Below are 17,432 nucleotides of genomic sequence, written 5' to 3' on the forward strand. Positions count from 1 at the left end.
AATTAAAAACTAAACTCGAAGTGATCTCAAGATATCACGAAGTAGTCCGATCTCATTTCGTGAAATAGTTGAAACAAGCCGAAAAGTCTCGAACTTGCACGCCCAATCTTGTCCCGAAACTAGTGCATCATTTCATAACTATTTTTCATATCCTAAACTACCTTGGGTCGCAGTAGCGCAATCGGCTAATCCCTCAACTTAGAGTCTCCTCTGATCTGACGGGTCACACAGGTGAGTCGGTTCAAACCCCGGGAAAGCCAAAATAGTAATTCTTTCTTCCTCGAAAAAGTTAAAGAATTAATAAAAAAAATCGTAGTGATCTCGAGATATCTCGAACTAATTCGGCTCTCACTTCGTCAAATGGCCGAATAGAGCCGAAAACCTACAGACTTTGCTTGCCCAATCTTGTCAAAAAATTGCAACTTTGATACATTCTTGAGCGTCGCGAATCCTTTACTTCGCGCTCCGCCGAAGTAAAAAAGTATTTCACTTGTGTTTACTTTTGTTTATTTACATGGCGTCCTTCATAGCAGTTCTTTGGGCAGTCAATGAATCGAAAACAAAGATTGGTATTAAAAATATAAAATAACCATTAATTAATCATCACAGAAAAAGATAATGACATGGGTTTTTTATGGTCATTACGAGAACCAGTTTGTAGTCGCCCAAAGTGAGCTTACATACATAAGCTTTAGCTTAGCTAACAGTGCGCTTTCCTCTCTACGCATTTTCTGCTCTACGTGCCGCTTTAAAAATAGTACATGCTCTGGATGGGGAAGCAATTTTGCCAGCTTTCTCATTAATTGATGTAAAAAATAACGTTTCGAAGAGTCCCTGCTGTAGTGAGCACTATTAAACGCAAAAAGATGACCGAATTAACTAAAGATACAAAGCACAACAGACAAGATGAATCGACCAGGCCAAGTTTGCACCGGTGCAAATTTACCGATCGTTACTTACGTTTTTCTCGTCGCTTCCCTCTTCTCGGTATTTCAAGGTTCCTAATAGCAGTCAACAACAGAAAAAAAACATACCATAAAGCCATAAAACAAAGCCAAACTGTATACGAACAGAGCCCTAATCACTTGGTTCGCCATCATGTACCGACCGCGACCGATCAAGGTACACCGCGCCGAAATCTGGATTGAGGTCACCCAAGGTCACTCATTTTCAAGTGCTTGTTAGCAGAGGAGGGGCGGGGAAAGACACGGAGTGAAAAGACCGAATACAGGAGCCTGATACCCTGCCGAATATCTCTTTTTTAATATGTTTTAAAACTTTCAACTTTTGTTCAGCTAATAAATTGATGTTTAAAGTGGCGAGGGGTACAAGAGCATTTGGGCGTTGGTGTGTGGGGCACATTTATCTCGGATGGCAAAAATAGAGGTCTTTAAGGACTAAGAAGATTGCCGCAATTATATTGCACTCAAAGACCATTCGATTCTAACAAACTAAAAATGCCTGGAAGAAATATTCTTCAAACTGTGTTTTAAGAAGAGAGCTATTGTGACCCCGGGGAGTGGGGATACTCCCTATATAATGGCCTTGTACGGGGCCGGGGGCCAGGGCCGAGGGCTCAGCCCTAAAGGGCTACTGCTTCAAGTGTATGAAAAAGTACAGGGATTTCACTAGTTGAAGCAGGAACCGATTACTTCTGGTTGAAGTGTATAAAATGGTAGAGAAATCTGTCATTTTGATCTGTAAAAAGGCCCAAAAGGGCTAAAAGGTAACTTTATGGAGTTAAAGAGTACAAAAAAGTTCTGATTTTGGGACTGATTCATTTTAAATGACATTGCATTCACAACAGTTAAAAGGGATAAAAAGTTCTAAGAAAGTTGATAAAATAAAGGGATACCATTTGTCAATACAAGGTAAATGAAAAGGGAACCTTTTTCGTGAAAGATGGTTTATTAAAGGGCAAGGGGTTAGAGCTAGGGGCAAAGCCTCCCCGTATAAAACTTGTTGAGTACCACCCCCTCCCCCGCTGGGATTGTGCCAGCTTTTTGGAAACCATGTTGAATTTACTATTATAAAGGGAGAACCAATTTTAACCGGTGGAGAATTCTTATGAGTTAATTTTTTTTCTTTCCAAACAACACTGTGGAAAGACCTGGGGTAGATGTCATTTAGGGATTCCAGGGATTCTAGGTTTCTCCCCTGACAGTTCCCTGACAGGTTCTTTTCGTTTTTCAATATGGCGACGAGAAAACGGAGCCGAATGGCAGGGCTCGACTGGAAAAGGAGGCAGGTGTTCCATTTTCAGAACAGAAGAGTATTTTTATTATCACAGGGTATCTAATGACAGAAGTGTACTTTCTCAGTCCTTAACTATCTTATGTTCAGTCGCGGGTATAAGTCATTCCCGGGGGAGGTGCTTCCTTATAACAGGCTGATGGGTATGCGCCGCAAGATGGGGTCGCATTTTCACGTCTGGATTGACTATAATGGAGTCGCATTTTCATTGGAGTTTTACTAAAATGGAGTCGCACATTTTCGGATTTTTGGGGTAAATACAGTTCTTCACATTTACGGTTAGCAAACGTACCAGAATGTTTGTACTGTAGGTGAAAAGTGAAGTATTCTTCATTCATTATAAAGTACTGTAGATACATAAGTAGAAAGTAAAGGTGATGTTACACGAGACGATTCGCAACGACGATTTTTAGCACAACACAGCGTAACAATGTTAGAACAATGTTGCAACCATTCAAAATAATGTCGCAACAATGTTGTAATGCTGTGTTGCGCTAAAAATCGTTGTTGCGAATCGTTCCGTGTAACATCGCCTTAACTATGGTGGGATCGTGAAAATTACATTTGCCCAAAAGTGACTAAGATGGGGTCTATTATTGGCCACTACCGTTTTTTCCGACTCAACTGATCGCCCCTGGGTATCCGAGGATAGTCTCCAGTTGGAGCCAAAATAGTGTCCCCAGTTAGTACTTTCGTGCAGAATGCATTGACAATCAAATAAAGTGCATTTTTTTTCTTGCTGACAATGAGAGTCATGAACGCACTTTCTAAAAACTAAACCCACGAGGCTCTAACTTAAACAAAACAGGAACTCTGATGTTGGTAACAAACATAGTCAGCTATAACCAAAAAAACATGCTCACTTCAAGGACTGACACTCAAATTTAATAAATGACACTATTATGTTACAAAAAACCCGTATAAGGTAATAAAGGTCAAAAACCTTGTCTATACCATTACGGAATTACCCTTGATATACAAACCTAATTATAACGAGACTCTTGCTAAGCACGAGTGAATCTTCAAGTGCAAACATAAAATCAGCTAAGTAAATACCACATGACAAAAAATCTTCATGACAACCTAGAAAATTCTTCACAACATTATAGTGGACAGTCCCTTGCGGACCTATAAGACCTCATGTTGAAAATTGTGTGGTCTTAAGTTTACAATAAGAAATTATTAGTAACCCTATTAAGCAAATGGAGTTTTAAACGACTACTTTAACAACATACTAAAAAAATGAAAGCTTAAGAACATCGCATGCTTGGGGGGTCTAGAAAATTCAGAAACTGGGGGGCGGGGGGGATTCTTCAAGAAAAAATTGCAAAAATTCACAGAAAAAAGGAGGGCGCGATCTCCTCAGACCACCCCTAAACCCAATCCATGCATTATTTACATTGAAACATTATCTTTTTCCATCATTCACGTGCTGTTAAAATCCAGTTTGGCAATTCACAGGAAAGGTTTGACAATTTGACGTATCCAGCAATTGTCAATGTGGAACGGAAATCTTTTTCTCTTTGTTAATCATATCCCAGTAATTACTACAAAGTGGATTTTGCAAGTGCTACCATAAAAATATTCTTACTAAATCATCGAAAGCAAGTCTTTGGTTGGTTATCCAGAAATGATCAGCATGTAGATCTAAGATCTGTTATCTCAGCGAAAGATAAAGATTTCCTTTGATGGCCTTCTGCTCTTGTAGTATCTTCCTCAAAATAGCAGCAAGCTTTTCCATGGTGGCATTAATAGACAGTCCTGTTCGTTTGCTCTTGAAGGTTTTTGAAAAAGGACCTTACTGATCATGGGCTTACTTGTGAGGTACTTTCTCACTTCCCTGAGGGCTCCTTTCATTACCGGTTAGAACTGGGGTACTTGTTCCTGAACCTTCCTCCAACCCACCCGAGAAAGGTGCCGGGGATACACAAGGTCTTTTGCTATCAGGAATTTCCTCTTCGCTGAAAAGTCCTCTTTTACCGGCCCCCGCTGGACGCTTCTTAGCTTTTGCTGAAAAAGAAAAGGAACAGTTCATTCAAAAATTGCTTACACGCCTGATAAGGACCAAATACAACAAAATCCGAAATAGTAAAAATTCTTGCTGAATTAGCTTTATTAAGTAAATGATTACTCCATAAAATTTCATCCACAGACTGCGGAAAATAGATAATTTACCCCCTGTTGGTGGGGCTATATTCATAGCGAGTCTCTGGCCGGTCACTTGCATAGAATGGATAATCCAACGCAGCTATTATACTCTCAGGTCTGTTGAAGAATGCGTAATCAAGGACCCCTAGGTAAAGGTTCAAAGATGTTGCTAAGAAAAAAACGGTGAAAGGGAGAGACGTCAATCTCGACCGTTGTCAGGTGAGTGCTAACGACAGATCAAACTATGATGAACCCTATAGTCTTAAGTCCATCATTCTTAGTAGCAACGGCTGACAGCAATGATGATGATTTGCCACAGCAGTGTTCTATGCTTGGATTTCACTTACGATACTCTATATCTTATAAGTCTTATCAAGCTGCCATTATTTCTAACCTTGTAAGAACAAAGCAGACGTTCTCTTCATTTCATCCCGATCCTCGTCGCCCTCATGTTCGTGCTCGTCCTCGTCCTCGTTCTCATCCTCCTCGTTGCCATCATCGTGGTCGTCGTCGTCGCCCTCGTGCTCGTGTTCGTCCTGGTTCGCGTTCTCATCCTCGTCGTCGTCCTCGTCGTCGTCGTCGCCCTCTTGCTCGTGCTCGTCCTCGTTCGAGTCCTCGTCCTTATCGTCGTCATCGTCGCCCTTAAGCTCGTGTTCATCATCGTTCGCGTCCTCATCTTTGTCGTCGTCGTCGGTGTCGCCCTCTTGCTCATACTCGTCCTCGTCCTCGTCCTCATTCTCGTCCTCGTCCCAGGACTCCTTTCCTTCATCTCGTTCCCACAAGTCTTTTAGCCCACGTCCTTCTTCTGGTAATTCATCCTCATCTTCACCTGATGTCTCGTCTGCATGACGGTCATCATCAAGTTTCAAAGTTGTTGCATCTTCTGCTACACGAAAACATAGTGAAAACCGTTTCAGTAGCACGATAGCGCTATTGTTGTTGTCGTATAATTTAAGATGGAAAATAAATGTTTCTTTTAAATGCTTTATGTCACCTCTTTTCTTTTACTTAAAGAGTAAGGCCAGGAATTTGTCTTATGTCCTCGACAGGACAACAAGATAAATTAATAAAAACAAGGAACGAAGTGTCAACTGCAATGAATTTTCACCATACATGGAATTATATCTCTAAGGACATTGTTTCATGAAAAAGAAATAATGAGCAAGACAATGCAATACAGGTTTTTATGATGAAGATAATAATAACAAAAATAATGACGATGATGATGATAATGATAAGAGCATCAAAGAGGTACTGTGGTGAATTGCAACCTTGCAAAGAAAGCAGTGACCTGCTCTCATACAGAGCACGGAAGTGAACAATTCAAGACCATATTACACAAGTAATAGTGATAATAATAATAATAATAATAATAATAATAATAATAATAATAATAATAATATTTGATACATCTATTGCGATAACTATAGGTATATGATCAAATACGCATACACAAAAATGAAACCTATATAGAACAAAAGTTATACTACCTACTTTATTAACTGAAATTATTTACACTTTCAAATGCTACATCAATAATTTAGCATAACCAAAAACGAGCAAGAGAGAAAAAAAGGATATAAGAGTAGAAAATAAAAGAACCTCGCCGTACGCTTCTCTAAAATAGTAGGTCTTATTAAAAAGTTTCTTAAACTTATCGAAATTCTTCCCTTTCCTAATATAGTCCAGTAAGACGTTCCACATCATTGGAGCAGTTGCAGCAGATAATTAGGAGCCCATTATACAGTAGTATCCTTTATAACAGACGTCACTTAACTTTAATATATCCCGCTTTTTGTCTGGCTGATGTAACTACAGCTGTTACACATGATGGTGATGCAGGGGTGAAATCAGGCGGAAAGAAAGTAGCGGAGAAGCAAAGGGAGAACTGAAGAAGCCCAGTAGAGGCGGAAAAAACGACAGGCAAGGTGATGCAACTGGGGCACAGTAGCCTGTGTATAGCTAACCACTCCCTTTAAACAAATAAGGGAGCTTAAGCAAAGGCGTTTTTGAGCGACGCACATCAACCGGAAGTGACCTTTTTGCCGTTCATGGGCAGTGGTTGTGCCCACATTTTCGGGCAGATCGTCTCTATCAGAGTAAAGAAACTTAACAATACAAATTTGTTATAACTATCAAGGCATATCAAAAGAGAAAAGGCCTTACTTCCGGATTACGTGGGTTGCTCAAAAACGTCTTTGCTTAAGCTCCCTAATGTCACAGCAACAGTAACAGACAAAGACAGATATTGAGAGTTAAAGGATCAAAATATCTCACCATCCAAGCATGCAGAGCTGTCAGATATGTCATCCTCTTCCTGTGAATCCAGGTGACCATCTCCCTCAGAAGACACATCACTATCAGCATCTGAACCTTTCTTGCCCATCTGCTGCTTGTTTTGTCCAACATTGTGTTTGTCTCTCTTAGCTCTTTTGTCTGTGAAAGGAACAAGAAGTTCAGCTTCTAATGCACAACATACGAGGAAAGTCAAACGTTGACAATTACATATCCTTTTCATGCGGCCTAAAAATAGGTGCGGGTACACTTCCCATTTTATCCATGGGCAAATGGCTCTTGCCCACGGGGAAGCAACTTCTTGTGTGCGACCGATTTTCCCTGGGTGAAGTTACCTCGGGGAAATTTCCATGGATACATCAATCCGAACAAAAGAATTACCCATGACTGTTCCCGAGGTACCTAAAACGGCTCAACCAATCACAAGAGCTAGATTGAAACGTACCAAACAAGAAAAATCACGTGTTGTTTACGTGCTGAGTTCGTCATGGCGCCAAATCCAACGCGAACTACTGGGCTCAATGTTCGAAACCTTATAAAGCAGGATTTTGAGCGCTGCTGTGAATGTTTTTTCTATATTTTACACTTAATAAATTCAAAGGCACCTTAAAACACTACTAAGTTTTCTTTACATGTTTTCAAGAATTATTTCCTTATGAGGTCGTTCCAATATTTTTGTAAACCTGTACTTTTGACTTCTGAGCGAGAATTTGCTTTTCTTTAAGAAAAATAAAGTCAACCTCTTCCTTTTTAGTCTCATAATTAAAGGCTGAATCGCTCTTGCTACGCTTACATTGATGTGGGTCGGGTTTCATGTGAGACTTCAATGTTTACAACAACCTTTACCTCAAAACTTGGTTCTAAAATTTTCTTCCCTTTAGGCAATTTATCACTGTGTAACCGCAAACATGAAAGTCATCAATTACCCAGTGTGAACCCAACTCAAGTTATTTCCGCAATAAGAGCTTTGGGGGAAACGTCTAGAGTAACTGCACTTAATGTTTTGTATCTCGGATCCGAGTGGAACATCTAATACGTTTTGAAGTCGTTCATTTTAAGTTGATAGATGGTTTTCAACGGCCTGGGCTGTAAACCTCCTTGATACCATAAGTGGCATGTTTGGATCTAGGGTTTACAAAACTGAAAATAGCTTAATAAATCGCGGTGTTGAACTCAAACTGTAGTTTGTTTGAATAAGCAACCCAAAATCCGAAATTGTGTTTTCCTTCAAATTTCTTTTTGGATGTAGCTGACTTTTGATTTAGAACCCTTTTCTTTAAGACAATCGTCCAAACGCGAATTTTGCCTTTCTTTACTAAAACTAAAAACACGCTCCCAATAGATTTCGTGATAGATTAAATCTAAATCTGCATTTATGGATTCACAATTAATGAGTTTGTTTGGGTATGGGTCCAAAAAAATTACACCTGTCGAGCATTCTACGTTATTGCAGGCGTTTCAAACAAATATTTTTGGAACGCTGAAGAATCCCCCTCCGGGTTTTACTCACGTTCCTTTTGTCGCACCAAGTCCAAAGACTGTGAGATTGTGCAACGATTAAACCTTATCGGATTTTTTCCAAAGGAAAATCATTAAAAGTTAGCAGGAGGAGACATTTTTAACTTAACAATGATTTTTGCTTTACCTTCCTTACTACTGCCTTTATCATCATCCTCATCGTCATCATCTTCTTTCTTGGTTTGTGATAAATGCCTTTCAGCTTCATGAATCATCTGCAAGGACTAATAGGTTTTTTTATTAGAGTCAAACCTGCATAAAGAGATGTCTTACCAACGTCCCAAACATCGATTCCATGATTAATATATGTAAAATGTTTTGGAGTTTATCAAATTAAATCATTTATAAAGATTATATGAACTTTATATATTGGAACTGCATGCGGAAGAAAACATGCAAAGGCGATCTTCACAGTTTAAGACGCAACTTATACTGCTGTGAAAAAAAAAATTGAAAACTTCAACCTTTTAAATTTTTAAAGAACACCAACGCGATAAACCTTAAAGACTGCGTAAAATCTATCCAGAAGCAATATAATTTCCATAATAAATTTTTTTGCGTCTGTTAGCAGTCCTTCATGTACCTTATTTGGTGCTTTGTTGAACCAGTGCTTGTCGGCTCTAATGTCCAGAGCACGTTGCTGGTAGTCCTTGGCTCGCTCAAAGTCATCTAAATCATGGTAAATCAAAGCTAAGTTACAGTAGCTTGTTGCAACATTAACATGTTCCGGGCCGAGCTTGTCCACTTTAATGTCCAGAGCACGTTGCTGGTACTCCTTGGCTCGCTCAAAGTCACCTAAATCATGGTAAATCAAAGCTAAGTTACTGCAGCTTGTTGCAACACTAACATGTTCCGGGCCGAGCTTGTCCAGCTGAATGTCCAGAGCACGTTGCTGGTACTCTTTGGCTTGCTCAAAGCCACCTAAATCATGGTAAATCGAAGCTAAGTTATTATAACTTCTTGCAACATTAACATGTTCCGGGCCGAGCTTGTCCAGTTTAATGTCCAGAGCACGTTGCTGATACTCCTTGGCTTGCTCAAAGTCACCTAGATCCTGGTAAATCGAAGCTAAGTTATTATAACTTCTTGCAACATTAACATGTTCCGGACCGAGCTTGTCCAGGGTAATGTCCAGAGCACGTTGCTGATACTCCTTGGATTGCTCAAAGTCACCTAAATCCTGGTAAATCAAAGCTAAGTTATTATTCATTGTTGCAACATTAATATGTTCCTGGCCGAGCTTGTCCACTTGGATGTCCAGAGCACGTTGCTGATACTCCTTGGCTTGCTCAAAGTCACCTAAATGGTAGTAAATCGTAGCTAAGTTACTATAGCTTGTTGCAAAATTAACATGTTCCGGGCCAAGCTTGTCCAGTTTTATGTCTAGAGCACGTTGCTGATACTCCTTGGCTTGCTCGAGGTCACCTAAATCCTGGTAAATTGAAGCTAAATTATTATAGCTTCTTGCAACATTAACATGTTCCGGGCCGAGCTTGTCCAGGTCAATGTCCGGAGCACGTTGCTGATACTCTTTGGCTTGCTCAAAGTCACCTAAATGCTGGTAAATCGTAGCTAAGTTATTATAGCTTCTTGCAACATCAACATGTTCCGGGCCAAGCTTGTCCAGTTCGATGTCTAGAGCACGTTGCTGATACTCCTTGGCTTGCTCAAAGTCACCTAAATGCTGGTAAATTGAAGCTAAGTTATTATAGCTTCTTGCAACATCAACATGTTCCGGGCCGAGCTTGTCCACTTGGATGTATAGAGCACGTTGCTGATATTCCTTGGCTTGCTCAAAGTCACCTAAATGCTGGTAAATCGTAGCTAAGTTATTATAGCTTCTTGCAACATCAACATGTTCCGGGCCAAGCTTGTCCAGTTCGATGTCCAGAGCACGTTGCTGATACTCCTTGGCTTGCTCAAAGTCACCTAAACCCGTGTAAATCAAAGCTAAGTTATTATAGCTTCTTGCGACATGAACATGTTCCGGGCCGAGCTTGTCCAGGTCAATGTCCAGAGCACGTTGCTGATACTCCTTGGATTGCTCAAAGTCGCCTAAATCCTGGTAAATCAAAGCTAAGTTATTATACATTGTTGCAACATTAACATGTTCCGGGCCGAGCTTGTCCACTTGGATGTCCAGAGCACGTTGCTGATATTCCTTGGCTTGCTCAAAGTCACCTAAATGGTGGTAAATCGTAGCTAAGTTACTATAGCTTCTTGCAACATTAACATGTTCCGGGCCAAGCTTGTCCAGTTCGATGTCCAGAGCACGTTGCTGATACTCCTTGGCTTGCTCAAAGTCACCTAAACCCGTGTAAATCAAAGCTAAGTTATTATAGCTTCTTGCAACATCAACATGTTCCGGGCCGAGCTTGTCCAGGTCAATGACCACAGCACGTTGCTGATACTCCTTGGCTTGCTCAAACTCACCTAAATCCTTGTAAATCGAAGCTAAGTTACTATAGCTTCTTGCAACATGAACATGTTCCGGGCCGAGCTTGTCCAGGTCAATGTCCAGAGCACGTTGCTGATATTCCTTGGCTTGCTCAAAGTCACCTAAATCCTGGTAAATCGAAGCTAAGTTATTGTACTTTGTTGCAACATCAACATGCTCCTGGCCGAGCTCTTGAAGCTTAAAAGTGAGTGAATATTGAAAATATGTTTTTGCTTCTTTGAACTCACAGTGCATTTGACAAATATTTCCAAGGTTTTCGCATTTTTCGGAAATCTCCTTATCATGAACTTGAGAGAAATTATCTCTCAAAAACACTTTGTCAGTTACTGTAGTTAAAGCTTTCAAATGTGGAGCGATGTGTCTGGTGTTTGGTCGCTTACTCTCTGGTGGAGTTGCGACGATAAATTCGTTAAATGATGTAATGACCCTACTAACGACCTCATCGGTTTGGCTTTCTGGATACTCTTTTACTACAGTTTTTATAGCATCATGCACAACCTGGTGAAGTCGAAGAAAACAGCCACCCTCGTCATCTTGGAAGAGCAGAAGTGAGCTTCTTTTTAATCTCATGCGAATTAATTCTTTGTCCGCTTCATCAAACTCTTCATGTGCGTTCATGATGTAACTAACTGCTATGTCGACGTTCAATGGTCGTGGAGCGCAGAGGGCAAGAAAAGTGAAAAGGTGTTTTTGAACTTTGTCGGATCTCATCTGTGTTTCGACGGCTAACGTTATTGCTTTGGTCATTGAATTTGGGTAAATTGGATTGGTGTCGACAAATGCATCCTCCGTTTTCTGTCTTTTGCCCTTTTCTAAGATCTTTAGGTATTCCTCCCACCCAAAATGCGTTGATGCTTTGTCCTGCCGAATCTCTTTAACAAAGACGGCAGCGCCTGCCAAAGCAAGGGGCTGGTAATCCAGTCTTTGTGCTACTGTTCCTACCAGCTCGCTATCTGGGGTACCAGAAAGTTTGGACAATAATGAAAGGGCATCATCGGGCTCCATACCTTGGCTTACTGAGATGTGATTAACGAAAGAGCTTTTTGAGGGAATTGATGTTGTGTCCTGCGTTGTAATCAGCAAATGGCCTCTTTCCCAAGCCTTTGAATTAAACTGTGGTAAATGGACGTGCACAGATGACATGGTAGTGACATTGTCAACCACCAGTAACCACGACGTGTAACAAGTAATTTTTACAGCGACAAGCATCTTAAGACGAGTGATCTTTTCGTCGACGGTCGAGTCCTTTGAGCTGAGGGTTTCCGCAATTGAATAGTCTGGGCACTTTAAATGGCGAGCAAATGAGGCATACGACTCCAGAAGTGAATCTAGACTTGCAGCATTTAAGGTCATTACAAATGATGACCCACCTGGCATTTCTTTGAGGTCGTCGAAGAATCTCTCAGCTACAAGGCCAGCTAGTTGTGACTTTCCGCTTCCAGGATTCCCTGAGATGTATAGATAACTCAACCTGTTGTCACTGGACTCATTAAGTTCCCTCAGCTGTTGGACTACTTTTGCTACTTCCCTTTCATGACCACCGATTTCATGCAAAGGTTTAGGAGGGAGAACACAGAATAAGGGGGCTTCGTTTTGGAGCTGATTTTCAAGGACCTGGCGCTGACTCTCTTTTTCTTGAACTTCTTGTTTCAGATTATCAACTACTTTCAAGACCTTTGTTAAATCTTTTGTTGGAAATGTTTTCTGACATTTTAGGTCTTGAATTTTTACAGTGGGAAGACTAAGCGCTTGAAACGCAACATCAACTTTGCTAATAGCATTCTGAAAATCTATCTCAGGGAGACTACCTTGTGGCATGTGAGCGAATTCTTCATTCCTGAAATTTCGTAGATCATCCACATTTTTACTGACTATTGCGCTAAGACGTGGCCCAACGCAATCAGAGAAAAGGATAGCGTAAAACAGCATTGTACAATCCCATTCCCCTCTGTTTCCATTTTTCATAGTGTCCAAAAGACGAGCGTTTCTTTTTTGATTTCGAGGAGACTCTCCGTGATAAAAGTCCATTCCATTACGAGGCTCGTCTTTCCATTCTCCTTTTGTTGATTTGTACAGTTTGTCCCATTCTTGTTTAAATATTTCTCTCAGACCCTCCGCTAGTATATCAGTAGTTACACAACAAATTCTGTAATAGTTCAGCTGTTCATCGGTATATTCGTTTAAAGAGGTCATATTTAAAGCACCTCTGATGCTTGGAACCTTTTAGGGAAATGAATCCTTCAGTTAGCAAATTAGTTCAGAGGGGGAAAAATTATCAGTGACGTAGATAACGCGGTGTATGAAGTAAAAACATTGACTTTTTAACACAAGCATGTCGGGGCATGACCAAAACCCAAATTTGCTAGTCTATCAGTAGTTAGGTAACAAATTCTGTAATAGTTTAGCTGTTCCTCGGTATATTCTTTTGAAGATGCCATACTTGATGTACGTCTGATGCTTCAATCTTTGGGGAAAGATTTTCTCTGCAATTAGTGACAACATACCAGGGGGTAATACCCTTTGTAAGCTTTGTAGGTGTGTGCTACAAACGGTACGGTTTTTTTTAACCGTTTTGGTCTCATGAAAACGGATCAGCCCATTAGAGTCGCAAAATGGGTACCGTTTTCAATGAAACCACAAGGGTTTATTAACGTATTTTTGCAGAAAAAGTTATGGAACGATTTAGGTTCCTAGGAAACTGCCCACCTACCCCTCCCTAAGCCATCATTTTGCCCTAAGTGAGAAGTAAGTGTTAATGTTAGCTTAGGGGAGGGGTAGTTGGGCAGTTTCCCAGCAACCTAAATTAATCCAAACTCTTCACAGTCAGATACTATACTAAATGATGATAAAAAAAGGCTAAAGATAGTTTGACTTCACTTGGACGAGGTAATGGGTTCCCAAACCGAGTATAACGTTTAGAGCCGCTCTGACAATCAGTAGGCATTTTAGAGGGGGGGGGCGGGGGGGGGGGGGGCTTTCTCGAAAGTCTCAGTAACTAGAAGGACTAATTTTATGCCCTTTCCATTAGATCATCTTTTTTTTTTTCTCCCTATTTTACCACCACTCCTTTATTTGCAGCCTGCAGAACAGCCGCTATTTTAGGGGGGCACAAAGCGTGGGTGGAGAGCGAGACACGCGCGGCTGGTGAAAGCGCTCTCTCGCGCTCCGCGCTCGCCTCGCGCATATTTTCACTCGCCTAAAAAACGTGTTCTGCAGGCTACTTTATATTCAGTTGCCATTTCCAGTTGAGTAGGATTTACTTCACACTAGAAATATTTTAACTAAACTAAGGCCAAATACTTGTAGGACATAACTATGCAAAACAGTCCGTCATGCTTCATCTGTAGAGATTCTCGATGAAGATTAAAAAGATTAGGTGGTAAACGAACGATCAGAACATAAAGCTTACGGCTTTTGGTTTCTTTTTGAAAAGTTTTACAAGATCTAAAGAGAGTTAACGTCAAAACGTTGCTTCTAATTGCGCTATAGTTCTTTTGTATTGGCTCTACGTTATTGCTGCAGGTCGAAGTTTGTTTTCACTTCATTTTGCTTCCAGAAAGTTCCAAAACCATAGTTTAATTACTTCGGCTTCTCGAATGATGAACCGAAACAGTAAAAATGATCACAAAAAGACTATCATTCCTTACCATTTGCTGCGAAAGTCTCCATTCGACGTTCTTTAATTTTTAAACAGCCTCATGGTTTGAATAACCGACATGGAAGTTTCTGCATCATTCAATCCTACCACGTAACTGAACATGCCATTTTTTATACAAAGTAAAGGTTTTTTGACCGCGTGTAGAGATACGGCAGCTGATTGCATTATTTTTCTGACCGTTTGGAACTCCTGACTCAGGCAGCAAACTTCGAAGATACCAAGTCTTTATAAGGTATCATTGAGCTTCCGCTGGAATGACGAAGGGAATTTTAGGCGTGACGACTATTTTTATCTTCAACATTTTTCAAATATGCATTACTGACCAAGCGTGAAGTCAATACGACTGGATATATGGCCAAATTCCTTTTTTTGCATTTTGCTAGACTTTCTAGAAGTCCTTTATTTTCTCCTGGTTGGTTATGCCATGAGACTTCGTCGCTTGCTGCGCGTCCTCATGCATTGAAGCTCGCTTTGCTCACTTTTAAGAACTTATGAGTGGTCGACTTGTAGCAAGTCTAGCATTTTGTTTACAGAGACGAAGTCCAGGCAAATGAAAAAAGAACGACGCCGATATCCAGTTATCTTGACCGAACAAGCTTGGTCAAAAAAGGGTTTATTTATTTTATGGACAAATTACCGTGGTTTTGATTCACAACGGTTTGTCTCGCTGTTATTTAGTAACTTACGAGTATGCAGGCCACCAAGACACTGATTTATCTCATTTTCTCGCTTACGTTTCCCAGCGTCCTTTGCGTAAACGCTTAACGTTCCCATGCCCTTCCTAATTTCTTTTGCGCGCAACTCCACGAGCAACTAACTGTCAAAGCAACTGACGAGGGAAACCATTTTAGATTTCCCAAACCGGTCTTGCTATTTAAAACAGTTCTTAAAATAAACGCCACCTGGTTGGCTCAGTTGGGAGAGCGCCGGTCTGTTGAGCGGGAGGTCACGGGTTCGAACCCCGGCCGGACCAACACTCGGGGTCTTTAACTAAGAAGAAAGTGCTGCCTTTGTAATGACATCTGCCAACGGTTAGACTTTCTAGACTTCTCGGATAAGGACGAAAAACCGTAGGTCCCGTCTCACAACAATTACACTTATTTAGTTCTTGTGGGACGTACAAGAACCCACACCGCTGTTCGAAAAGAGTAAGGGACGTAGACCCCGGTGTTGTGGTCAACCTACACACATCACATCATTCACATCAATGGTTGGGTGGGTACAGTAAGATCATAAATGGACTGAGAGCGAGCGGCTGCCAGTGGCGCCTTTGTATGCTTACGTCCGAACTTACTGTTCATGATCACATGTTAAAATATATTTTAGGAGGGCACGTCTGTTGTTCTCATACACGACTCTTCATTCTTTCACTCGTTCATTCATTCATTCATTCATTCATTCATGCATGCATGCATGCATGCATGCATGCATTCATTCATTCATTCATTCATTCATGGTCCACCGCACGATACTATCACCCGCAGTCGCGTTTTGAGGAAAGTTGAAATTCTGAAATTTCTATGATTTACAAACTAAAAACAGTTAACCAATTAAGTTTGAAGGGCATTGGCTCGCTGAGAAGCGAGAAGTCTTACTTTTAGTTTTCATACAAATGCTTCTACGTTTTCCCGCTAACGGCGGCTCCATTTTACAGACAAATATCTTCTTGAAAATCGTCAAATTAGTTGTTTTACCAATTTAATGTTGCAGTACGTTTGCTGGGCTGCACGTAACTGCAAAAGAGCTGGGGCTAGGAGAAAGCATCGCTGATAAAGTTGCACAGCGCCTCCCACATTCATTTCGTAAGATGAGAGTTATTTTCCGTAATCACATCCGCTGGACTGTTATACTGGATTTTTGGGCCTTCACATTTAATGCTAGGATTGACAGCGACTCATGAACTATAAAAAAAATCAAATTTACAAATTGATCGGTGAAATGATAAACTGGAGTTTGCTCCTGATATTTAATGCTAGGATTGACGATCATTGAGTACAAAACAAACTACGAGTAAATGAAAGTCTGTACCTGCACCGGAAAACAAATGCAGTTTGCCGTGGCTAACCCTTTTACCCGTCTGTCGCCAAGTGGAAACATGTTTATGTGAAAAAGATTATGGTCTCAAGACTTCCAAGATGAACCATGGAAAATACTTAGTGGTTAGCAAATTACCATAGAGTTGAGTTCTGCCTCTTCCGAACTTTGCGGCTCGACTAGAAGCATGTCCAAAGTAATGTCAGTAAGTAAATTTATTGAAAAATCTTTTACGCACTATTTGATTAGTCAAATCTGTATTGTTGGAAGAAACTATTATAAGCTCTGTCCCTAATGCTTAATGTTTTGAAGCTGTAACGAAAACTTCTTAAACATAAAGTCCTGCATCTGTTGCGATTACGTACAGAACAACTATATTAAGTAATTCATCTTTTCATGCTACAACGCGACTTTCTATATACCACGAAAAATTTTTAAAGTAACACGGATTCGGATTTGAACAAAAATTAAGTCGGATCGACGGATCGGGCCTAAAAATACCACGGATCGGCGGATTTGCATACCTTTATTCACCCCCCTCATGAAGATTATATAGTTTCGATGGTAAACGAACAATCAAAACATAAAGCTTATGGCTTTTGGTTTGTTTTTGAAAAGTTTTACAAAGATCTAAAGAGACTAAAAGTCAACAACTTACTTCCAAGTGCGCAATAGTTCTTTTGTACTGGCTCTACGTTATTGCCGCAGGTCGAAGCTTGTTTTCACTTCATTTTGCTTCCAGACCGTTCCAAAACCAGAGCTTACTTGGGCAGCTCGAATAATGGACCGAAACAGTGAAAAATGGTCACAAAAAGGCTACCATTCCTTACACATTCCTTTTTTGACCGCGTGTAGAAACACTGCTGCTTATTGTATTATTTTTCTTACCGTTTGGAACTCCCGACTCAGGCAGCAAATTTCGAAGAAACCAAGCCTTTATAAGGTATCATTGAGCTTCCGCTGGAAAGACGAAGGGAAACAGGCTGTCAAAACGAAAGCGGAAGGTTTTAAGGCGTGACGACTATTTTTATTGTCATCATTATTCCTTTCAAATATGCATTACTGATC

The 17,432-nt window shown here is 40.6% G+C and overlaps 4 protein-coding genes across 4 annotated transcripts in view; all 4 read right to left on the reverse strand.

The window, feature by feature from the left end:
- The window catches only part of LOC140953603 (uncharacterized), an 80,825-nt gene that overhangs the window by 9,621 nt on the left and 53,772 nt on the right, over positions 1 to 17,432 (reverse strand). The gene's annotated exons all lie outside the window — the stretch shown is intronic.
- The window catches only part of LOC140953606 (epoxide hydrolase 4-like), a 32,459-nt gene that overhangs the window by 5,204 nt on the left and 9,823 nt on the right, over positions 1 to 17,432 (reverse strand). The gene's annotated exons all lie outside the window — the stretch shown is intronic.
- LOC140953599 (uncharacterized) lies at positions 3,897 to 8,433 on the reverse strand. Its single transcript, XM_073403018.1, has 4 exons — positions 8,342 to 8,433; positions 6,679 to 6,837; positions 4,796 to 5,284; positions 3,897 to 4,263 (listed from the first exon to the last, which is right to left on the reverse strand). Exons 1-4 carry the CDS (start codon positions 8,427 to 8,429, stop codon positions 4,067 to 4,069), a joined length of 933 nt encoding a protein of 310 aa, XP_073259119.1. The 5' UTR covers positions 8,430 to 8,433; the 3' UTR covers positions 3,897 to 4,066.
- On the reverse strand, positions 8,623 to 12,904 carry LOC140921736 (uncharacterized). The gene is made up of 4 exons (XM_073371745.1): positions 10,809 to 12,904; positions 9,103 to 10,433; positions 8,798 to 8,883; positions 8,623 to 8,649 (listed from the first exon to the last, which is right to left on the reverse strand). Exons 1-4 carry the CDS (start codon positions 12,863 to 12,865, stop codon positions 8,623 to 8,625), a joined length of 3,501 nt encoding a protein of 1,166 aa, XP_073227846.1. The 5' UTR covers positions 12,866 to 12,904.

The sequence above is a fragment of the Porites lutea genome, chromosome 12 (assembly GCF_958299795.1).
Source record: "Porites lutea chromosome 12, jaPorLute2.1, whole genome shotgun sequence".
NCBI classification, from domain to species: domain Eukaryota; kingdom Metazoa; phylum Cnidaria; class Anthozoa; order Scleractinia; family Poritidae; genus Porites; species Porites lutea.